The 25,176-nt window shown below is 40.6% G+C and overlaps 1 protein-coding gene across 2 annotated transcripts; it reads left to right on the plus strand.

Annotated features, from left to right (window-relative positions):
* The first annotated feature begins 787 nt into the window (after window positions 1-787).
* plekhf2 (pleckstrin homology domain containing, family F (with FYVE domain) member 2) lies at window positions 788-23,931 on the plus strand. 2 transcript variants are annotated; one of them, XR_003671911.1, is made up of 3 exons: window positions 788-935; window positions 18,400-20,321; window positions 20,353-23,931. XR_003671911.1 is itself a non-coding variant. In XM_028425785.1 (2 exons), the coding sequence occupies exon 2, from the start codon at window positions 18,411-18,413 to the stop codon at window positions 19,137-19,139; it is 729 nt and encodes a 242-aa protein (XP_028281586.1). In that variant the 5' UTR covers window positions 788-935; window positions 18,400-18,410; the 3' UTR covers window positions 19,140-23,931. The 2 variants fall into 2 exon arrangements, 1 of the variants encoding a protein (XP_028281586.1); XM_028425785.1 differs by having other exon boundaries at window positions 18,400-23,931.
* Window positions 23,932-25,176: the final 1,245 nt, after the last annotated feature.

The following is a 25,176-nucleotide window of genomic DNA, read 5'->3' on the forward strand; positions in this document are numbered from 1 at the left end:
GTTATCACAGAGAAGATGAGCTGACATGCTGGGTCCATCTGACTTTTCACACATGTGTTGGCTTAAATAAAGTAAATAATAAACACTGGTCTGGAAAAATAAAGATGAAAGTGGACTAAACTCTTGCTGAACTTGAGAATAGACTGTCTGCCCCCTACAATTATGGTGAAATGTGTCTTTTTATGTTGTAACCTGAACTGTTGGGTGGAAAAACAATATGACTTGCAAAATCTAAAAGGGAACCTATTAGATGTTTTTTATAGCTTGGGTGACAGCGCGTTTTTAACTGGTAAGCCGCAGCATGTCCGGTCCTGTTTACTACTCTGAACCAGAAGGTCTGTTACTGGCCCTGCTCATGCTGCCTTCACTGCATATCGGAATAACCATGACTATCTCCATGTGCACATGAGTAGCACTGATATATATGAGTATTTTCACACGTTGAAGCTTATATTAAAAATGTAAAACAGTTAAAAACTGTTTATTTATCTACATACATCACTTAGGTAGCAGCACCACTACTTATAAAATTACTTCTGCATTGGCACTGAAGTTTCAGAGTTGGAAAAGGATGTAAACATATAATAAAAGTATGTATTTGACAGATTGTTAACTAAATAAATATGTAGATATATGTAAACTTTATAATAATGCAAAGAAATGTACTTAGTGACAATCCTCCATTGTCAATCAGTTTGTTCGCAGTTGGACACTTGGTTCCACATTTACCTACTGCTCGATGTGCCGTGAACGCAGCGCCGCGCTGCCATGTTGTTGTTTTATTTTCGGGGCAGCGGCGGAGTTTCCAGCTGCTGCTGCTGTCTGCGGACACACGGACTGTTCCTGAAGGGGAGGCAGTAGTTTACTCGCTCTGTCTGGAATATAACTGAGTTTCAAGCCAGTGCAGAAGTTACCACACAACCAGCCGTCGTCGGGTATGTATTCTTCCCGATTTAAAAGTTGTCCTGTCCATGTCCTGTCACTTCTTGCTAAGACTAGCTAGAAGCTTGCTCCTTAGGTTCGTGCTACTTTTTCCCATTCATGCTAATAAGCGATAGCTTCCTAACTTGGCGCAGTAAAAGCTGCAGCCCTGCCAACCGAAGTGGTAAACCGAGAGGTAAAGCAGTGGCCAGGTCTTCAGTGTTAATGACCAACAAATTGAGTTAGTTTCGGCACAACAAGTTGCAGCAAATGAGCAGTGTTTGGGAAGCTAACTTCTGAGCTAACATGCTAAAGCTGCCGCTTGACACCAGTTTTCCAAATTTGGAAAGTCCTAGAAACTTTGAATCCTATCGTGGTAATATAAAGTAAAAGCAAAGTCAAAGTGACTTCGTGAATCGCTTGTGTTGAGCGGTTTAAACTTGCAGAGTTAAGTCATTGTGTCTTATTTATTTATGGTAAGTCAGGACATACTGAAAACTCATCATTTATCTGGTGATCCTGATCTGACGTTTGCTTAATATATGATTAATAACAACGTTATTTCCCAGGTAGCACAAACTTAGGAGCATACTTTCCCACCCACATGTGCCTCTTTACTACAGGTAACATATAATCAGTAATGAGTCCAAACTCTGTTATTACTCCCTGTGGAAGTGAGGGTGTAAGCAGCCATTTCTGCTTTTACACATAAACGGATGGCTCAAAGTGAGAAAATGCCAAGTTTCTAAAGTGTCATGTGTCTCTTGGGGTATTCTCACTGTGGACTTCCTCAGAGGACTGAAAGTAGGAGGCTATCGCCAGCTTAGTCAGATGAAAATGAAGAACTAACTGGGGACGTCCAATCATGATGCTCAGAAATAAAGAAAGCTGTTTTCCCTTTCCAGCCCCTGACAAACAAAGCTGGTAAATTACAACATACTTGTTTTAGCAGGTAATCAGCCCGTCATTATGTTGAATCAGCTGCTTTAAAGCTGTTGGGTGAGGCGCTGAGTTCTGTACTGGTAAGTGTGTCAGTGGAGGTATCTTCTTCCTCTTTGTGTCTTAGCGTTGTAAAACTAGTTCTGCCAGAGCTGATGAGGGCAAGGTGGAGTGAAATAAACTACCTGACAGGCCACTAACCCACTTTGCTCCACTACTCCGCCCATTCATACTGCAAACACAGGAAGTCGGACATGTTCCTGTGTAATCTAACACCCAGCACATAATCCAATGTGTCTGAGTTTATAAATGGATACAGATTACGTGCACAAGGAGAGCAGGTCACTTCCTCTCTGACTCCTTAAACAGTTCAGACAACCTTTAAAAAAGGAGGGATCACTGTCACTTTTTTTTGGGCGCTGGTTTGGCAGATCTCACAGCTTGTTCTCGCCACATCTTCTGGGCAGAACTTTTTTTCTTGGTTGTGTCTGAGAACGATTGCGTGATTGGTCAGAATTTTAGAGTGGGCGTGGCCAATGTGGAGAAGCAGAAAAGCTTCTTCAGGTGCGCAGAATCCACATGTCAAACAATACTGTCTGCCAGACCTATTGTTTAATCAGTTATAATGCTACAAGCACTACAAGCCCACCTACCTGAAGATTACCGGCCTGTTATCATCCTTCTTACAGGTAAACAGATATTTTGGCAAACAAACAAAACTGTGAAATCTCAAATAGCAGCAACCCATCTCCCCTCGTGAACAGTCTGGGTCGAAACTGACTTTATTCTTGTTCTTGCCACCTCGGGGACACAAACAAATGTCTCTGTTCTTGAGGAGTATGTAAGAAGCTTGAGATTCAAGTTGAACTGGTACTCAGAAAAATGTATATCTTACATGTATGTATTTCATTCTTAAGACATCTTAATTGTTCCTTTCAGTGGCTCAGAAAGGTGTGAGACATAGATGGTGACAGCTTGACATACTTAGTTGTGGTTAGTAGTACAGGAAAAACAACTTATCTTCTAATCCAAAAAAAAGCTCGTGTTCACAGGAAACTGCTTTAAAAGTTGACTCAAAGTGAAGCCTGTATGTGCCATAATAGACATTCCTCCTTTGTTGCTTGTTTTTCACTATATTTTTTAAAATTAGTAGTATTAGTAAAAACTACTTAATGCTTAGCGTATTGTTCAAATAAGTGATTAACATTTCTTCCTGCATATTTTTGGCTGATCGTTTTCATATAATTGTTGTAATAATTAAAGTGCATTTCCTTGCTATGCCTTCTCAGTCAAAGGCCAAGCACATACAATAAAACTCTTTCTGGCTTAGTTGGTTTAGTGGTCACCAACAACACATCGACGTAAACTTGTCATCGTGGCATGAAGCCGTCCTGCTGACCCACATTTGGGTGATGTAATTACAGAGCTGGTACCTGCTCAGAAAAGCATTAGCTACAGTGTAAGCCCTACATATATTTAATGCAGACATAAGGTTTAGCCTGACGTGGTGGTTTGTGAGTGTTATGTCCGGAAGTGTTTTATTGTGTTGATAAAGTGTGAAAATCCAGTCATCAAAATATGTATGCCACCTATGCCTTCAATTTAAAAATACTATAGATGATAGATGGCTGTAGTGAATAATTAGCGTCTATGCTGAATAGTGTCCGTTAAACAGACTGTTGATGCTGAAGCATTATCTTCATGTCTCATAGCTAGAGAAAAAGTGAAAGTAGAGTTACAACTACTCTGTGTCTGTGCCGAGTAGCCATCTGGAGATGTTGCTGATGTTTTGTAGACAGAAAAGGCAGCGATTAATTAATGCAGACTTTAGTGTCCACTTAATGCTCAGAGTGGTCATTGAAATGTACTTATGTCTATTTGCCAAAATCAATTTGAGCCAACAGTTCTGTGCTAGTGCACTTGCATATAACTTCAGGCAGTGGGGGTTATTTTCAAAACAAGAGCACAAACTGCATGGAAATCTACACAGTGCTCGGTATTTTTGTCTATTATGTTTTGACTATATTACACAATCTCAGTCCATCCTTATTAAGCGGAAGCCTATCTTTTTTTGACTTTTTCATTTTGTCCGGCCAAATGTAATCACTTTTTTCTTCCAGTCGGGTTTCTACTGCCCATGTGCGAAATGTGACAACGTTTTTGGTAGAACATTCACAAAATTCCTGGTTCAGTTTGTATCATGGTTCTGAGGTCACGATTTTTGGTTCAGTTTACATTGTTGGGGTTTTTTCTGTTTTTAACACTCTGGAAATACTATAGATCAGCATAAATTATCCCACATTTACCATATTTAAGAATCAGCTCAATGTTTTCCCCGCCATTATATTAGAAGGTCAAGTCAGTTTCATTTCATTTTATTATCTATATAGCACCAGATCATAACAGAAGTCATTGAAGGTAACCAGGTCTTTGTTCTTTTAATAAACAAACTAATCAGCCTCATGTTATTTATCTTATTTGCACGGCAGTATGTCATTTCTGTCCCTACATGGTTGTGCGTTTAAAATTCACTGCTGCTGTCTGCGCACAGAGGCACGATGTGCACACACATAGACACATGCACAGACAAACACGCACACAGACACGTGTGCACATACCCCAACCATCAGACAGAGAACATGTTGTTTTGCTCACCGTTGCTCATGACATGCTAGATGGATAGACTGAACTCTGTTGACTGCTAGGCTAAGCTAACGATGCTGATGCTCGTGTTTTTCTTTTTAATTTTGCCATTGAAATATGATATTTACGTCCCGCTCTATAAGTCATGACGGGACCAGCAGCAGTTTTGCGCACGGTTGGACGCAGAGTGGCGTGGGTCCCCTCTCTGCTCTGACTGCAGCTGAAACTGCTGCATGAAGCTACTGTAAGACTGAGCGCCTGTGAGTGCTTTGAGGTGGTGAAGGAGCTCACGGTCGCCTCTTGTAGAGGACAGTAGCCTGACTGCAGAATGATACGTGCTTTCACGTCAGTCTCCAAAAGTCACCAGAGAAAGACACTAGTTGCTTTTGACAAAAAAGGTTTGGAAAGTCTGTGCTGTGGTAAAAATGCCTCCCTGCATTACTTAAAGCACATTTCCTGAACCAAACAAAACACTGAATGGTTCAGATTTTTTCCTGAACCGTCCCATATCCAGACAACATACACTTACCTCCAATTGATACAAACTGGCTACACGGCCAAGAGTGCTAACTAGACAAACGGGGCAGAGATAGACCTCATGACCTATAAGGGAGAGTAGTGTACAGTAAGTAATAAAATCTACACTTCTTATTTTCATATCTGACCACACTCAGTATAACCTAACCCTTAATTTAAAAGTGTAAGTCACTGTTTCACTTCTCCATTTTCATTGCAGAGAATTTTATACTTCTGTCACTGTCTGCTGTCTGCTGCTACAGTTCGTCAGCACCAGATCCATTTTCATGAACTAGCTAACACAGCTAGTAAAAGAGACCTGTTGTAAATATAGAATTTTTCAGTGTATTAAGATGAATTAACAGCCAAGCAAACCAGTAATAAGATATTAATGCTGAAAGTTCAACAACAGAAAAGTATGATTGATATATGCCATTTGTCAACTTTAAAATAGAATAGAAGTACTTTATTCATCCCAAGCTGGGAATTTTCACTGTTACAGCAGCAATATACAGGCACTCGACATAGTAAACAGATCTCTAAAAAGGAGATATGACATATATGCACAAATACAGTGGTGTGCAATTAAGGAGGAAAACTATAAAATGATGTATTTGGTAATCAGATTACTCTTAGTATTGAATGTGTGGCCTTCTGTTTGGTTTGAATGGAAGTGAATGACCTTGAGAGATTCCCACGGCTCTAGAGTGCGACCATTTGCAACCTAATTTCGCAATGGTGCAACCAAAAAATATCAGAGGTCGCAGCGGTGCGACCAGCTGTTAGAGGGAGATACATTTTTCGCGACTCTTAAAAGTCTCCCTGTGGTCCAACAACAGACACACATCAGGCTCATATCATGGTCTAAACGAATCAGAGACAGTGAACGGTGGGACCCCTTGTGTGTGTGTGTGTATTTGCAGTCAGACCAAGACCGTCTGCCAAAAATCCAGAAGAAGAACACGGACATACATACATACTGATGCTGTGTGCTAAAGCTTGCTCCATACTCCACAAGAACAGAGAAATCTGTTTGTGTTCCTGAGGTGACGAGGAAAAAGTTCACTTCGGCCCGGACATTTTTATACATTTTTAAACGTGTGTGTAGAACTCCTCATACGGCCCTCTCACCGCGCACACACAGACAGACAGGTAATAAAGACGTTTCGCTGCTGAACATCAAAAACCGCAGTTTAGGTGAACATGCAGCGGAGGAGCAGGATTTGTTGCTACTATGCGGGTTTTGCTAATTTGCTTTTGACCTGAGTGAGTGATGATAACGAGCCGGTCATGTTCAGGGAGGGGGCGTGACGTGCTCGTAGCATCATAACAGACTGAACAGCAGGTCTGATGGACAGTGTTATCTGACCGGTGTGGTTCATCCATGAAGGCTGAGTCACTCTGACTGACAGCAGTCAGCTGGTTTAAAGGAGTTATAGAACATGGTTACATGACGTACGCCCATTTAAAAAGTATTTTATCCTGCTATAGTGGACCATTGTCTGCCAGGATGATGTCTGCATACAGCTAAAACTGTAACAGAATGAAAAGTCTGTCAGCTGGAGCTCAGCTTTGGAAAGAGAGGAGACGGAGAGGAAGAGAGGTGAGGAAGATGAGAGAAGAGATACTGTAGCTACATTGGAAACGTGTTGAAGAAAACAAAATGTATATCCCAATCACAACAATAAATAAATAAAGGTGTATATGATTTTAATCATTTTTTAATTCACAAACAACCTGCAGTGTTGAGTGTGATGCGGTGCACCTAACTTTTGGGCCGGTGCACCTAAGAAAAAAAAGTTAGGTGCACCAGTGCCAAAAGTTAGTCTGGAGCCCTGATTCCACAAAGGTGTTTGTTTTTTTATACACCCTGAATTAATCATAAACTGATGGAAAATGTGCAGCTGAAGCTGCAGCGTTCTGCTACCTGATGGGTTTATTTGCACTGGGCAGGCTCAAAGGTTGATGTGCTGCACACATGAGTTCAGCAGGATGAGAGGAACAGATGGAGGCCTGTTCAAAGTGCATTCCTTAGACGCTCCGGTTTCATTTTTTAACACTCGCCATCACTACAAACAGGGCTAAATGTCCAGTCTGAAACATGATACCAACTGGGTTGTTTCATTGTCATTGTCATTAGTGCTGTCCTAAATACCTTTTTAGAGGCCTAAATGATTCATAAGTCAACAACTAAATCTTTGACACTTCAGCCAGTCGTCAGACACAACCTTCAAACAATATCTGGAGATTTTACTGAGCCACCTATAGTCATGGGGAAAAAATGAATGCCATGAGACATCTGAAATGATTGAACCTCAGATTAAGCTCTGCTTGTGTTTTGAAAACATACACTGTAGGACTGTAACTTTGACTTTGTTCATTGTTTGCTGAGCAAGTTGTGTTAGGAGATTTTGAAATATATTTTTTGGATGCATTTTTCATGTTTTTCAATTTAAAAATCTTTCTATAAGTGTAATGGTTTGTGATGTTGCCAGTGTCAGAATCCAGTCTAAATGAGGGATGATTTGGAAATCACTTTCAAGATGAACTAACTGATGAACTGTGTGCCTGTTCTTGCAACATTACCATCAATGATCAAAAAAAAATCAGATCATTCCAAAAATCATCAGACTGAGTGTGACTAGTTCAGAGTTAAGATTATATTTCTACAAAGATTTCATAGTATGAGGTTTATGACTTGTCATGGAAAGCTTTGTGAAGCTGCATGGCTGCAGTTTTCCTCTGCAGTTTAGAAGCTGTATTGGGCTAATCCATTTGCTAGATTTCCAGACCAGTGTACTAAATCTGTTCGAACCTGTATGAGTGACTGATTAAACTTACCATGTTGCTGACTGTGAAGACAGAATTGAGTAAAGGCTTAGATTTTCTTTTTAGGCTGCGTCTTTCCCAGACAAACCATTCATCTCAGCTGAACAAAACACTGACACTTCTGCAGGTACAGTTTTTATAAGGGTCTTTCCTCTCTCTCTTTCTCTCTCCCTCTCACTGTACACCACTCTACCTCTCCCCCCTCTCTTTTAATTTGATCACTTTTTGATAGTAGTAGTAGTAATTAGGGATGCACCGAATTTTCGGCCACCGAAAATGCACTTTAGGGCCATTTTTTCGGCCGAAACACATTTTCGACAGCCTCACTGTCTGATATGTTCAGTCAGATCCTGCAGTGCCTCAAATCATAGACAGGCTATTCTGTTCTGATTTATATATATATTTATATATATATGTGACAGCAGAATTATTTTTCTGCTGGACATTTTTTTAATTTGACAAAATGTTTATTTATGCACTGGCCCTATTTAAATAAGATGTACATATAATGTACACATGAGTGGGGTCAAGCTAAGTTATTTTATTTTATATTGTTCATTGTTTGAATGTGCTAAATAAATATTTTCAATTGCTTTATTCTTTGAAACATTAATATTAAGTTGTGCATTTGAAATGCATTAATGCAATGGTACTAATAATTGGCATAATACGGTTTGTTTCGGTTTTCGGCCAAGAATTTTCATTTTGGTGCATCCCTAGTAGTAATATTTTTGTAATGTCCTGTTGCCATTTTTTTTACCAGATTTACTCTCAAGAGATACTGCTGTTGCAATGAAACCATTCGGTATATAGTGATCTAATGTTTACAGCCCACATTAAATGCACAAGACTGATACTTAGAATAAAGGCAGAACTGATGTGCCTGTGTAGCTGAACTCCCATTTATTATGAGGTTTGGTCTGTTATCTGAGTTTAAGCTTGGACCTCAACAGATCAGTGGTTTCTAAGCCTGTGTACTTGTCTTTGTTTTCCTCTTTCCTCTTTGAGAGCTCTCGGGTACAAAGTGTTTATGAATTAGAGGCAGCTGTGATGACCTGAGTAAACTGTTTTCACTTTCCCTGAAAAAGCATGGAAACACGTCTTTAAATGTTTGTGCAACTAAGGGGGAAAGCCTGTGTTATTGTCGCTAACTGGAAAGATTAGCTGTGTTTTCACTGCATGAACTCCCAGGCTGTTTCAGGTCAGTCCGCACGATTGTGCATGTTTCCCACACCAGAACCTCCCTGTATTGCTGAATGGCCCTAAAATGGCCTTTGTGTTGATTCTAAACCGGCACCCCTGGTCACTTTTGGTTAAAATTTAAAAGTAAAGATGACCTGTTGAACTTTTAAAAGTAAACAAAAGGGCAGGAAGAAGATATTCAATGGAAAAGTGAAAATGCATCAATGCCAAATTCAGGCTTTCATATCATATTGTGGCCCATGTATCGAAGTATGTATCGTATCGCGTACTTCCACTTCCACATGGTAAAACTGTTCAAGGTAAAAAAAAAGCCTAAAGACTGTTATTTTTTGTGTGCCAGTGTATTTGTCAGAATGTTTTGATGCAGATCAGAGGCATACTACTCATAAATCTGTGATTGCCTTGTGTTGTTCTCCAGCACCGGGTCAGTCGAGTCAGTGAAAAATAAGAGCATGCACCCAGGATTTCAGAAATGTGAAAAGGAATAAATATGGATGTTACATTGATGCTAGGGCTCGCTGACATTTATAAAAGGTTTAAAAAATACATATCCTCATACCAAACTTGGAAATCACATATCCACAATATGAAGAAATATCCAAATGGCTGAATATAGTTGATAGGATCACTAAGATCACCATTCACTCAGTCATTTCTTCACGTTTTTCAAATGAAATGTGAACTGTTGATCTAAGTTCCTTTCTTTTGTGTGACATTTATTCAATAAAAAACTAAGAATCAGTCAACTAAGAAATCTTTAATTACAGCTCCAGGCCTCCACGCATCAGGGACTAGAGATTGCTATGATTCTCAGACAAGATATCAGAGAACGGTTGATACAGGAAGATGAGTTAACCGCTGTTTTCATAATCAGTAGTCAACCTAAAACCGGATAAATGTGTTATTGAGATCAAAGTCCATCAGTAACTGCTAAGCTGCATATAATCAACACTTCATATAGTGTTGCGCTTGATGTCTAAATGTAATAGTTTTGTTGTACTTCTGGTTGGTTCATGCTGTCAGACATCCATAGTGTCCTGTGTCCAGAAAAAAAGGCAGATTTTTCTGATATTCTATATTTAGGCAGAATAATCTGTTTTTCAAAAATCCTATTCCATGTTAGGTAACAGGCAAGAATATTGGTTCGGTTTTCAAACCATCACCTCTCACAACAGATTAGCCTCCAGTCCCTTTTATCTGTGTTCACTCTCACACTGCAGCTGTGTAATCCTTTGTATAGACGTGACAGGATGTTGTTGACACATCGCAGCAGGGCACCATGTTCAGGTCAGACACAAGCTGATAAGAGCTTCTAGAAGGAGGATTTCTTTTGTCAAGGACCTGTCGTTTCACATTTCAGCCAGACTGCATATATATTTCCAAATTCACCGCAGGTGCAAGGTGTTTCACCGTGAACCACAAAAAAGTTAATTCACTTTCCCTTTTAAAGTAGAGGGAGGGTTCTTTGTAGTGGTAATTTAGGAGCTTGAAGCGAGACAACTGGACATGTAGAGTTAAGTAAAGATCTTTCAGTGCTCCTCCAAGCACTTCATCAGTTCTGTTTGGTGGGGAAACAGGTTATCTGTGGTTGGATCTGTGTGAAACTTACATGACTAAAGCTCTAAAAGGCTGAATACTTACCTATTTCCTATAGTCTGATTTTTATATCCTGTTAGTTGTAACTTGTAACGCAACACAACAAATGCAGCTGCTTACACATCGAGAAAGAAAAGGAGGAACAATGACACCGTCTCATCCTCGACAGCATCTGGGTAAAATGGGTGTCCTTGTTTCTGTGGTCGCTGTTTACAGCCTACAGAATCGCTCTTTCTCTTTTCACTCCCCATCTTTGTCATCGTCACTCTCTCCCTTTAGCAACTGACTCATTGCTTCCCTTCCTTACCAGTGTGGTACAGCTAGAGGTTTAACTGCTGGTCATGACCAAGAGTTGACAGCCCCACGTCATCTTTTGTATACCAAAGATAACTGCTCTGCAGTTCTTCCTATACATTTCAGTTGAAGTTGATATGGTGTCTGATAGGTTTGTCCCTGTTGCTATTAGGCTTTTGGTAAAAATAGATCTGTTGTTATTTCCACATAACCAGCATATTCATGTAATTAGCGGTGTAATTTTAGGGCGTCTACAGGAAAGAAAATGATAACTTTTATTTAAAGCCCTTTCATGATAAAGTAAAAGCAGTAAAAAGAAGAAAATTGATGTGTATAACTCTTAAGTGAATTATTGTTAGGTTACCCAGGGGTTTGCCTGCTATAGATACCAGTGCTTCCTATTAATTACCTACCCACTGAAACACATCTCCATTGCTCCACCCTGTTGCTCATTTTCTGTGTCTCTTAGTATTTCCCAGACACAAAGAAAACTAGAGAAGGCCATTTTCCACTAATTCTACTAGGGTGAATCCTACTTCTACTATCCTGTTTGCAGTGTGTGCAAAGTAAGACATGCCGTCTCCTCTCTCTTTCTCACAAATTTAGTAAAAGTTCACCGTTCATGAATTGCCCGTCCCATGAACCTGTAGTAAAGACGTGCTCGAATCCAGCCAGTTCACACTTTATTATTATTATTATGTAAAGAGACATGTTGGAATACACCAAATGAGATTACTGACTTTGCATACAAACTGTGTTGAGAATAATTACTGCAGTACGTGGGAGGTTTGCAGCGTGTTTGTTGAAAGAGTGGAAACTCTCCAGCTTCATTAATATTGTTTCATTCTCAATAATCTTCACTTGAATTTAGAAACTCACTGGAAGAAACACAGGCTGCAGCTCCAGCCCATCACCTGTCTTGTGGTCCCTGTCTTTCTTGCAGCTGTAGACCTAATGTGTGGTTAACAGATGAGAAGCAAATCAGCTTTGACAGGAGTAGAGAATCTGGCACTACACAGTAACCTCTTCTTGCACAACTGTAAATGAAGTAATATGTGGTGAAGTAACACTGTGACTACTGAATGACCTCAAGCAAAATGCCTTTTTTCCCAAGTATAAAGTGGCTATGCCCTGGACTAAGTCCTCTTATTCTGCATTCTACAGCATGTAACCTCTCCTTGAAAGGACAGTCTCTAACCAACGAAATCTCTTCCCTCAGCACATGTTTCCTGGTCTTTGTTCCGTCTGTCCTGGGGTAAAAGGTGCCTCATTTCCAGAGGATTTCTTTGCTTTTTTGGTGAAGTAAATCTGTCCTAGCAGTAAATGACCGGACCTGGTAAACTGAGAGAGAGGACAGCTCTCCTAATGAATTAATCATTGGGCTTATCTAGGGCCACTGCTGTTCCTGTAACCTAAGGTAGCACAGCCAGTCAACATTGGCATTCAAAACAACTCCATAACAACTCCAGCAAAGCATTACTAAAACCAGTAGAAAAAGTCCTTGTTTTGTTCTGACTTAACATTCATGCTAGATAGTGTCAGACTAGTATTTAGTGGCACTAGTAACTGGAATAATCAGGTAAAGATGGAGTCTAACAGTACATGTGCTGGAAAAGATTGGTTGACATATTAAATATTAAGAGTCATGCAAATATGACTGTTCATGTCATATGTTATTGCCAATAGTAATCTAATTACACTGCCACATTTTGGCTACAGCAGAGATAACTATAGTAACAGTTTCTTTTTCAGACGTTTTCCCCAGAAACAATTTCTAGAAATTGAAAAAACTGTTAAATACATGGATACATACAAATCTGTTGAAACCCTTAATGCTCCCAATAAACACAACACTGGTCAGCTGCTGAAATCTGCTGTAAAGTTGAAATATGGTCCCAACCTGGATGATTGATGTGTTCATTTTCTCATATGACACAGCAGCTGGTAAAGTTTAGCTCAGAGTTCAGCCTGCCACTTTCCTGATGGCTGTCAAATCCAATCTGTCCCTGAGGTGGGGAAACGTAACACAAATAAATAATTGCTTCTGACTGTGAGGTATATCTCCTCAGCCACTTTGACATCCTTATCATCAAATTAATACAAAACAAAAGTAGCTGTCTGCTAGGGTTGGGTGGTATCGCCCTCCACATTTTACCCCGGTATACGTGAATACCGTGCCGTGCTATGCGCCGTTTCTCTCTCTCTCTCTCTCTCTCTCTTCTCTCTCCTCACGTCATGTTCATAAACTTTATCAAACGTCTCGAAAAGTAAAATACATTATACTACTGAAGTAAAACTGAAGATTCAACCACACAAGGCATCAGATAAAATATGTTTAATATTTGATCCTTATTTTTTATACAAGTTGATTACATTTTTTTATTGACGGTATTAAAATCGATACCGTCGCTACCTGTTTGCCCCGCCGGTATACCGTAATACATTAATACCACCCAACCCTACTGTCTGCACTCTTAAGCTTGCCCACCTTTCTTTGGGGGAAGTTCTGAAGAGCTTTTAGTAGCTTTGTACAGTTATTAGTGATTATATAATGTACATTCCAGGCCTTAAACCAACAAAGCCTATTCACATAAGATTCTTTACATATTTTTAATTAATTTTGTTCATGCCAACACAAGCACTTATCTGTTAATTGCAATTCCTCCCCCTAAAAAATTACATTGCACAACCCACAGAGATGAAACATAAGCGCCTAGAGATAACCGCCTTATTTCCAAAGCTCAGTAGTTTTAGTGAAAGGAAGATGTGCCATGGCTGAATTTTAACCACTATTTTCCATGATTGTTAAATTTGCTGGTAAAGATGATAAGGTCACAAGCTAATGAAGAAAAAAGTGCCTTGGCTGCAGAAACAAAGTGTCAGTTAACATGTACACACATTCTTCTCTTGTGTAAGACATCGTGAATTATAAGTAAACTTATCCACACAAAGAATGCAGATCAGACATTCACATCTCCAACACTTTGCTTCACTTCTCCTAAGCAGGTGAACCTTGTATGTTTTTGTCCTCTATGCATCATTGTGATTTTTGGAGGTTCATTTGCAATTCAGACAACTAATTGATGGATGGATTTTTTTTTTAATTTGGTTACATCTGAAATCACTCTAAAAGCTTCCAATGCTGCAGCTGCACCTGGAGGCTGGCTCTTGGGGCTGGTAAATTGGTCCTCTCACACAGCCTCATATCAGCAGACTCTCTAGCTTTTGTCTGAATAATTATTTGCAACCCTGATAAGATTAGGTGTGTTTTTGTTGTCACTTAAAAGGTTGTGTTCCATGTTTCTAGTTTTCAAAGAATCTAAGGTTGTCATATTATTTAGATTTACCTAAAAAGATGAGAAGTTAAGTCATTGTGTCATCAGTTTATCAGATGGTTAACTATTATTGTCTCTGAGTAATATACTTGCTTTACCACTAAACAGTGATGACTGATAAGGCCGTTACAAGAGAAATCTCTTTGTGTTCTCCTGGCTGTGTTCCTGTGTCACAAACATTGTCATTCCTGTCATTTACTTCAGAGTTAAGAAGGCTCATTCTTTCTCTTGTAGTATATTTCTGTGTATTTTTCAGTCTCTAATCCCGCACTGTTTCACTTTGATTACTGGGTTGAAAGCCTCCAGCCTGTAGTTACCATGCTTGCTCTCCCCCTCTCTGTAGCCTCTTTGCTCTCTGTGCCTTAAACTCTCTCTGCTGATGGGAGCTGGTTGTCCAGTTGCCTCAGCAGTGGGCAACAAGCCCTTGCTAACAGGGTTAACATGTCAGCAGCCCCTCTTATCCTCTCCAGGGCTTTCAGGAGCAGCTCACTTGGGTTATTAGTGTGCAGATCACTGGGGAGCCCGGCCCGAGCTGCACAGGCATCTGCTGGCTAATTAGCATCTCTTCTAACTGTGCGGTTTTGTTTTTTTGGAACAGGGCAGGGAACCACGAGCACAATCACACCTACACTATATTTTATGTAAGTCACAATTAGTTTAGTTAGATTGTCAAGTGCAGTCCACCCACTTGCAAACAAACAAATGGCTGCAAGTAAAAGTCACAGCATGGACCCAGGAGCTTGTTTGTTGTACAAACACTTGGTAACATTCATCTAATGAAAGGTTAGGGAGTTTAGAGGGGACAGACTAACTGTTAAATTGACTCATAAGCTAAATTTGTTCTAATGTACTACAGAAAAGATTTATTTTATTCAACCAGCCAACAGAGCACCAATCAGGAAGGAGTTATTACGAACATTTAAATGATTTTTGTAACAAGGTTTAAATTAGAGATTCATCGAAAATCAGTCCTGAAACACATTCAATAGGTTTTTCTTTGTAGACATTGAACTTTTTGGCATAGCAAGTCTGAAATATCTCCATGCAGCTTCCTTCTTGCTTCCTTCATGTAATAAATAGAGCGGCCCCACTAATAAGCCCCGTTATTGGAATCCGAACAGGGTGTCGGCATCAATGCCAATATAATATATTAATATTAGATCCTGCTTCCTGCTTTGCGGCGTCCTGTCCACTTGTGCTTCATTGCTTTTGCCAATATTTGGATTAACTGATGAACATTCTGTTCACAGACTACAGAGGCAATGCACATAAAACATTGACACATCATATTGACAGCAGTAAGAGGGATAAGGTGTACACAAGTCCAGATCTGACGATGAGTGAACCTCAGCAGGCTTCCTCTTAGTAAGATGGCAAGTCACCTGCGTTTGTAGAGTGTGTACCAACATTGCTCTCGCACTTGTGTGCATCATTGGGGATGTGAGAGTCTTTCTGAGGTGATGACTCTGGACTCCACCCCAAGGCTTGCCAGAGAGCGCCAGCACCCTTTCATCTATATCGTCAGTGACATTTTACCTCCTTCACTCTGCTTCAAAGTAAAAGCACAGCTGCCCATGAGATCTGCCACCCTGCCATCTGGGTCACAGCAGAGTGGCACAACCAGCTGGTGTTTGGTCTTGAATCTCAATGGAACCTAGTATGTCATGGTGTCGTGTAGGCTTGTGCAAAATCGTATCATGTGCAATTAATCGTCAGAAAAACTGTCACCGATTAATATTTGCCACTTATCAATTGCGGCGATTAGTGCCTCGTCATGATGACGCATTTGTGTGTGCGACGTACTCTCGCCATCACCCTCAAGCGTCCACATGTGAGCCCACAATAACAATAATGGCGGAAGGCAGTGGTGTTCAGTTAAATGATGCGGAGCAGCACATTCCTAACAGAGGTTCAACGTCTGTCACCATAAGCCGGAGTGAGAAGAAAGCGTGACGAGGCCACGCCGGCTACAGCTGTAGTGTATAGTGCCGCGCACGCATACGCGACATGCATTAGGTGTGAAGCGTGGAGCGTTGGTTGTTGCCATAGCAACTGGATGTTTGCTCGGATCAAAGGAATGAACTCCGACTGGAGAAGCTGCCTCCCGATCTTTATTTAAGGACTCCACAGCAAGATAGGAAAACATTACAACAGCGAAGTCTCCTCCAGCAGATATCGGAAAGAATTCCACTCAGCCGAGAATCCGCGATACGTTTAGTCATTGTGCTCCTTATGACCAAACTAAGCACTGGAAGAACGTAAGGCAGACATACATTTAAATGTGGAATTGTCCGGTTTGTTTGTTTTTTCTGCTGCTGTTCTACAGTCTGAGTGAAAACATGCACTAGTCTGTGACATATTCCAGTCACAGGTTTATTTGCACAGACACATTTTTTTTATGTGAAATAATCACTGATGTGACTTTTCTGAACTTATTTGTCCTGTTTAATTTTAATGTTGATATGCACTGCTCTGTGACTTAAGATGAGAACATTTGAAGGACAAAGTTACTTTAAACGTTTGCTTCATTATTACTTTGAAACAGTTTGTGCATCTGTTATCAATACATATTTCAAACATGGCTGGTGCCTAATCACTACTCACCAGCTTGACCTGTTAGAATGAAGGAGATAACTTGACTGATGATTTGTCAGTATCAATTCAGAACAATGTGGCGATTTAGAGTCAAAAACACGTAAATGCAATTGTCATCAATTAATCATCAAATTAATCGTTATCGGCTAAATGCCACAATTAATCGTGATTCATTTTTTGGCCAATATCGCCCAACCCTAGTGTCGTGGTGTTGTGATGGTCGGTGGAGCTGGTCATTGGGGTTTTTGCAGTGTGTGTGTGCAGGAAGCGGGATTCAAACACACACTTTCTGAAGCTGCTATAGGTTAAATATACACCTGTATGCTCACCTAATGACAATTTTAAAGCTACAAGTATTTTGAATTTATTCAGTTCAATGTTATTCTCTAAGTTAGTTCTGACTGATCATTTTTTTACTAGAACCCTGCCTGGACCTTCCCTGAATCAACTCCATACATTACGCAGCAGGCCAGTAGAATTACTTTGCTCATACAAATACCTGGATTTTGTGGCATGGGTTTGTGTGGCGGCCCGCCATGCATTGGTCTAAGTAGAAGGATATTTCACAATGTGTCACAAGGTCACAAGGGACATCAACTGTCAGGTATTCATGACTGACAGTTGGAAGTGACTTGCTTTCAGTTCAATAATGTTGTCTCACAAAGTGAGAAGTGAAGCCAAGAGAGTAAAAATCCCATTTTCAGCCACAGTGTTAATCATTCAGATATGCAGTGGGGGGAAAAGGATCATGTGCCACACAACATAATACACATGTCTAACACATACTGAGTGTTGCTGTAACTTTGGAAGCTTTTCAAAGTGGTGACATCACTAGTACTGAGTTATAACCGTAGAAAGTAGAATGTTTGATGTATTGTAGAAAGAAATACAGATTCAGACTTCTAATGGTTGTAGAGGCTATTCATACTCATGTGATAAGAGGTGAAAAGGATTGCAAAGAATTTATGGTATGAAAATATCATGTGTTTGAAAGTCTTGTTAAGGGGAGAGTATTCTGACAAGGAAAGTGACTGCTGCCAGTATTCATAAATGTCTTAATGGTGTATTTAACAATTGCAGCCATGAGAAATACATTACATGAAAGGTCACTGTGCAGTTATTATCTAGTTTTCTGTCTTTTAAATTTATAAATCAGTGGAGAAAAGGCAGAATTCTGAAAACATGAACTAAATGAATTACTGTGTGTGGGTAGACGTGGAGCCACTGCTGGAATATGTCACTGTGATTAGAAAATAGTAAGTTTAGGAAAAGAATATTAATTAACATTACTCTAACGCTGCCAAGACCCAGCTTGACGTGTTTAACAACATTTCAGTCAAATATGAATTTCTGTCTGACTTGATTTGTTCACTTGCTCAGCTAAATTCATAATAAGTATATGTAATTGCAGGCGTCAGGTTGTACTTAAGTTGTTTTGTTGCTCTCATGGGTAATAATAATACATTAATAAAGCACATCCACTAAAACAGCTTTGTTCAAGCTCTCCTGTCTTTCTCTTCTGCTTCAGGTGAGGTGAAGATGGTGGACCGGCTTGCGAACAGCGAGGCCAACTCCAAGCGGATTGCAGTGGTAGAGGGCTGCTTTGGCGCTGCAGGGCAGCCGCTGGCTATCCCAGGCCGCGTGCTGATCGGCGAGGGTGTCCTCACAAAACTCTGCCGTAAGAAGCCCAAGGCGCGGCAGTTCTTCCTCTTCAACGACATCCTGGTCTACGGCAACATAGTAATCCAGAAAAAGAAGTACAACAAGCAGCACATCATCCCGCTGGAGAGCGTCACCATAGACACAGTGCCAGATGAGGGCGACCTGCGCAATGGCTGGCTCATCAAAACGCCGACCAAGTCCTTTGCTGTCTATGCCGCCACCGCTACAGAGAAGTCTGAGTGGATGAACCACATAGGGAAATGTGTGAGAGACTTGCTGCAGAAGAGCGGGAAGTCTCCGACGGGCGAACACGCTGCTGTATGGGTGCCTGACTCTGAGGCGTCCGTATGCATGCGCTGCCAGAAGGTGAAGTTCACGCCCGTCAGCCGCCGCCACCACTGCAGGAAGTGCGGCTATGTGGTTTGTGGGCCGTGCTCAGAGAAGAAATACCTCCTGCCCAGTCAGTCGTCCAAACCTGTCCGAGTCTGCGAGTACTGCTACGTGCAGCTGACGTCAGGAAGCTCAGACTCCATCAACCGACCGGGGTCGAAATTCAACAGCAACAACCTGTCAGATGATGAGGACGAAGACGATAGCAGTGACTGAGGAGTACCCTGTCCTCCAGACTACCCGTCCCATCTCTGCATTGTGGAGGAAAATGGCTGATATTTTTTTTTCTACCAGGTGATTGAATGACGAGCCCTATGAGAAGAATTCCACCTGGGGATTAACTCATTAGTTCACTTTGGAGTTTTATTCTCATGTAGAAACCAAAATATTTTTTCCCTTCTAATTCCAGCAGAGAATATTGGTATTGACTGTGTGACCAGCAGAACTGAGGGATAAAATCTAACTTTTGATCGCAGCCACTCTGCTCAGTCCGCCCTTTTATCTTGCCTCTTAATCAGGCTGCAGTTATTCACTACAGAAAACAAAGGTGCTAATGACAAACCTCCCCTCTGCTCGGTCCTCCTCTTAAAATCATTTCTTCTTAAAGGTTTTTCTTTTTTATTTTCTGTCCATGAACTAAATCAAGGTGATTGCTTACAATTTCTGCAGGGAAAAGCAAATCTCCTCTGTCCATCAGGTATTACACCAAACAGGACTTTTGGCATTTTTATGCCTAAATTTTGTAAATTTATCTCGAGCTAAAGGCAAAAAAGTCCCTTTTTATAAATGTCAAAATGTAGATATGACGCGAAACAGAGTTTTTCTAGTTAACCTAATGCAGTTGCTTCTGACAAATCAACTAAAGCTTGTCTCGCAGTGACACGTTTGTCTCTCCTATAACACAGTTTTGTGACTTTGCTCAGCTGCTGTCCCAAATACTAACTCTACCTTCTGCCTATATTGTCACGTAGTGCCTTGTAGGAAATTGTCAGCTCTCAGTCAAAAACAGGCTCGTAGGAATGAAGCAGGCTGCAAATAAAAACAGACTTCATGATAGGTTGACTCTAAAAGACATTGTACTGCAGGGACGGCTGTTGTTAAGGTGTGTGTGAGTGTGTGTGCGTCATTACCCAGCAGAAGAGAGAGATTACCCACCAGCTGACAACAGGAAGCATTCAGTTTGAAGGTTTTTATTTAGAAACACTTTAAAGACACTTTAACCAGCCATCCAGTCTTAGAAAGGTGAGCGTTGGTTTTAACTGTAGCCGCTCATAACATCATAAGATTATAGCCCAGGAACCCTGTTGGTCAGCACACACACGCTCCAGTTTACATCATGTGGACGTCTGCTGTAGTATGAAACACGAATTCTGTACCATCTCTAAATATTCATAATATGTATGCACAGATGTTCTTAGAGTGCATGTAGGAACACATGTTAATACATTGTTAATTCAAGTATTGCAAACATGTTGATGCGTCGCACCTTCCTAGGTAATACTAGGAACTTGAATTGAGCATCACGGGTGGAGTACAGTGGAAACAAAAGACAGAAATTGATAAAGGCTGAGTCATAGCGTTATGAAATGCCTGCTGTAGGCAGAGAGTGTGTAAAGGCTCATGCTCTTGAGCAGCTATGGATTCTAATTTCTTTTTGGTGTGATAAAATAAATCAGAACCCTTGGATAAAATAATTAAAAGCTTCACAGACTGGAAAGCAAGCAAGGAGACTTTGTGGAGATTGTTTAACACTCCTGTGAATGACTGAAATGAAACGCGACGATCAGGGCAGGGCTTGTTTTCTTTCTTCTGCAGTCACATGATTATGTGTGTTGCACCATAGTCTGTGTCATTGCTCCCTGTTCAGCAACTGTGATGGCTTTCTGGAAGGAAAGCCAAGAAATGATTGTGTCATTTCCTGTCTTTGCTCTGCGGTCAGAGGGCCACAACATGTGTAAAACAAGCGCCCCTCACCTGAACTCTGCCCCGCTGCCAGCACAAGCTAATCATTCTTCTTACATCCTCTCGGGCTTCTTTCCTTCCTGTTCCAGGAAGGAAGAGCTTTTTGGTTAAAAAAAAAAAAAAAAAAAAAGCACAAATCACAGGAGTCATGTGGTCCTTTACTGAACCAGGAACTGAAACAGGCCGCATACGGGCGCGGCGACTATGACTGACGACCTGCTGCAGCCTGTAGTGAAATCACGCTGAGTGACTGACAGATGTTCATGTCATCAGTTTCCCTGTAAATTCTGTAAACAGTTTAACCCCTCAAACTGCCAATTTTATTAAAGATCAGCAGGAAAAAATGACTCATCTCACACATATTCCCAATTATTCTTCCAAGTTAATAAGAGCCAAAAAGTTTCAGCAAACACTGAATCATGCTGCTCTGTGTGATTCCCATCTGTCACCGTTTGTTTTCACATGTATAGATAAGAAAAAATGTCCCTCTCTACTATTAGAAGACCAAACGGCTCAGTCAGTCCTGATTTCACTGCAACATGGTGATGCACAACAGTCATCAGTGCAGAGTCAAAAAAGCAGCAATTTCATCAGGTCGTTACTCGAGCGGTGTTCAGACCAGAAACAGCTTTGTGTTAAAACCCTGCTGAGGATTAACAAAAACCAAACCAGCAGTCAGTCCCATGATGAACATGTGGTCTTACTATAAGACTTTATCTTGGCTCTTTGCAACAGTGTACACATCAGTGTTCCTTGTAGCTCAGTACGTTTGTGCAGCTAACGCATAGCCATTATAAAGCCTGTGTCGTGCATTGAGTCATTCAGCAAGACGTGCAACAGCCCCTCTGCCTCCTCAAGCCGAGCAGAATCTCAGTCTCTGGCGCCCCTCATTATGATGCTGCACCTTTCTGGGTCACATCTGTTTGATTAGTTTCCCACAGATCAGTTCATCATCTGTGTCATATTTTTGGATTGAAACGCCTCATTAGAAGGAAAAAACTTCATTTCACCTTTCCAGTTAAAAAAGGGGGGAAAGTGTTAGCTGCTTATTTTCTTCTCACATGGACACCTTTACAAGTGTCGATGTGGTCAGATGAGTATTTGCAGGTTGACATCTTGCTACAGTTACTAGCATTTTGACAAAGCTGTGGCATTAACAAACGCCTTGTGTGACCTGCGTCTCACAAAGCAGCACAACAGGAAGAAGAAAGGGATCATTTTCTTTTTATGTCTAGATGTAATGTTTATGTCGCTACAGTAAAGGCAACCTAAGTGATTAGAGAAGTGTTAATGATCACTAACCAGCTATCCTTTATACTCGCTGTGGCTGAGGTGCTGATAAAGCACAAAGTCCAGCCTCAGGTTTGCTGTGGATTGCACTTAACAAAGTTGGCACATGGACTGTGATCCGGGTTATTACTCCATACTGTCAGACTCACAGTAACTCTGTTTGATGTTTTTAAAATGAATCTTTAACCCTGTTCATTTTGTTTTGTTGTACATTTGTACAGATTAATTTGGGGGATAATGATGATTTTTGTTTGTACAGTTCTGGTCGGGTTTAAATGACGCTGTCTCAGGTCTGCCTGGCTCAGCCCTCTTCCTCCTCATGTCCACAGCATCTGCAGCTTTCTAACATGCTTATCACAGCTAACAGGTGGAAAAGTGTTTTTTTTTTAATACCAGACACAGCAGCTGATTAAATCCTGTAGCGTCCCTGATGAAGTATTTACCAGCCAACCACATATATATATATATATTTGTAAGAACTTCTGTCCCTCGGGGAGGTCAGAAGTCAGCAGCTGGCAAGGATTCAATGCCATGATCAAAGAATTATGTGCTTTTATAAGCACTTTAGTAACCTGGCCACAGTCAATTTGCCGATCTGGTCCAAGGAACCCTGACATCTTGGAGTATTTTCAGTAAAGGTTTCATAGAAACTTGGCTGCTGATACCAATGTTTATGTATTTAAAGTACGCTTACAGTCGGACTAAAAGTCTACAGCAGGTTAAACTAGTTCAAATTCACGTATACCCTAAAGGCAAGCTGATGATGTAAATACATAATGCTCCCAAATAACGTGGAGAGCCTGCCTTGCTGTATGCACACAAAGATCATCAAATGGTGTAACCTGTTTACCTGCCTGCATATAAACACATGATTTGTCTGTGATGTGCTGCAGTCTGAAACCAGGGATCTGTCGGCTGCTCTGAGAGTTTTCTTATATATTTGCGTCCAGCTGTTCACACTGTGAGCGACATGTTCAACACCTGGCTCTGCTTTCTGATTTTAGAAGGCCTTTGATTGTGTCTGATGTTTTTTTTTGTTGTTTTTTTTAAATTAAGAATTGATGCAGTCGAATCTTACATATAATTGCTTTGATTTTCATTGTTAGTGGTTGGTGGGTAACAAATGCAGAGAAAGGCAAATTAATCACCTGCTTCTCTGGCTTAGAGGTAAAAAGTGATGTTTATATTCTTATATTGTTTTAATTCTATCTGAATAGATCCTTGTTCTAAACTGATACACATGAACTGGTAGAGCAATGAAAAGTCACTCAAGGTTGTGCATCAAACATAAACAGTGTTTGTTCTTGTTAGTAAAGCTGGGTGATGGACAATAATTTTCTTGTTTTGACTAATCCTAATAAAATAATCGGTCACTCAAAGCTAAGGCTGATGATGCCTTCAAATGTCATGGTTTAATGTTATATTTATCAGACTCTCAGCTTTCTGAGCTCACGTCGCCCACAGTGTGAACAGTGACAGTGCCTTCGGTGAAAAGGTGAAAGAAAGCTGCAGATCCTGTGGGCTAAGACGGCTTGGGACAGCTGAAAAAGAGAAATGGTCGTGTCTCATGGATTTTTAGTATTCTCTCTTAGTTTCTGATGTTTTTTTCCCTCATTTTTTTGGGGTCATTTTTAATTATTTTTAAAGAGCTTCCTAAAAGGGCTTCAATCAGAATGTAACCCAGCATATCATTTTCAATACTAATTCCTTCAGAAATCTTTAAGTATATATAAAGTAATGTATTGCTTAAAGTCAAGACTGTTGTCTGTGTCGTCCTTATTTGTCCCATCTACATTCATTCAGAAGAAAAAAGGGAAAACATGTTGAGTAAATTATCAATGTGGTAATCTAAGCTTCTCTACAATTTTATCCTGCTTGCTTTGGATACAAGTGTGAAGCGTAAATGTAAACAAAGTAAATGATTTAACACTATCAAATAATCCTTATTTTGATCTAATATAAATGAAAAAAAATAAACATAAGTGAGGCTCAGGTGGTACATGTTCTTGTCCACTAACTGCAGAGGTTGGTGGTTCAAATCCCACCCAGGCTGCATCCCCATGTGTCCCTGGGCAAGACACTGCTCACACGTGCTTTGGCACTATAAAGCACTATAAAAAATCTACAACTTCCAACTCGTTATTATGACTGAGTTCACTTTCACCACATTTAGAATGCTATCAGACACAGCATGGCAGCTCCTTCCAGCAGAGAGGCTCTAAAAGCTGCAGTGCACTCCAGCAGAGAGACACAGAGTATTTCCCACATCACATCCACAGGCAGCATGGAGAGACATCATTCAGCTGCTGCCATACCGGGTGTCCTGTGGCGATCCTTAAGGGAAAGGGAGCTGTCCATTCCACCTGACACTCACCCCGAGCAAGCCTAAGTATGAGAGGCTGAGATGCCATCATGATGGATCCATCCATCTCTGACTGAGAAACACTCAAATTTAAACTTGAATAATAATAATCTAATAATATGTCAAACACAGACTTGATCAAAACAAATCCCAGATGTACTAAAACACAACATTCAGTTACAATAGTAGACAATAGCTTATTTTTTTAAACATGACTGCTGTTCACTGAGACTGACTCATCTGTCATGAACACGAATGCCCTGCTTCTTTAAGTGGTGTTTAGATATTAAATGTGAATGTTGGAATCTCTGTAAGTGTTTGTCTCACTTTTCTTCACAACCATCTATTGTCACACACTTGACACTTGTGTGTCAGAGGAGGCTTGAGTCAACGCGGTGCTGAGGTTGAGGTCTTCATATCTGGGCTAAAAGGAGTTCTCTGTTCCACCTTCAGTGATCAGTGAGAACACGGTTAAACAGAGCTGACAGACGGCCTTAAAATACAATGGAATGCACATTCTATTTTCCTTAAAGTAACACTATGGAGTTCTTCAATCTGTATTTCCCAAATCACTCTGATGATACATCAGCTCATATAGATTGAATGACACCTCCGTCTTTGCTTGAGAGCATCCGTATG

This window comes from Parambassis ranga, chromosome 16 (assembly GCF_900634625.1).
Source record: "Parambassis ranga chromosome 16, fParRan2.1, whole genome shotgun sequence".
Classification (NCBI taxonomy): domain Eukaryota; kingdom Metazoa; phylum Chordata; class Actinopteri; family Ambassidae; genus Parambassis; species Parambassis ranga.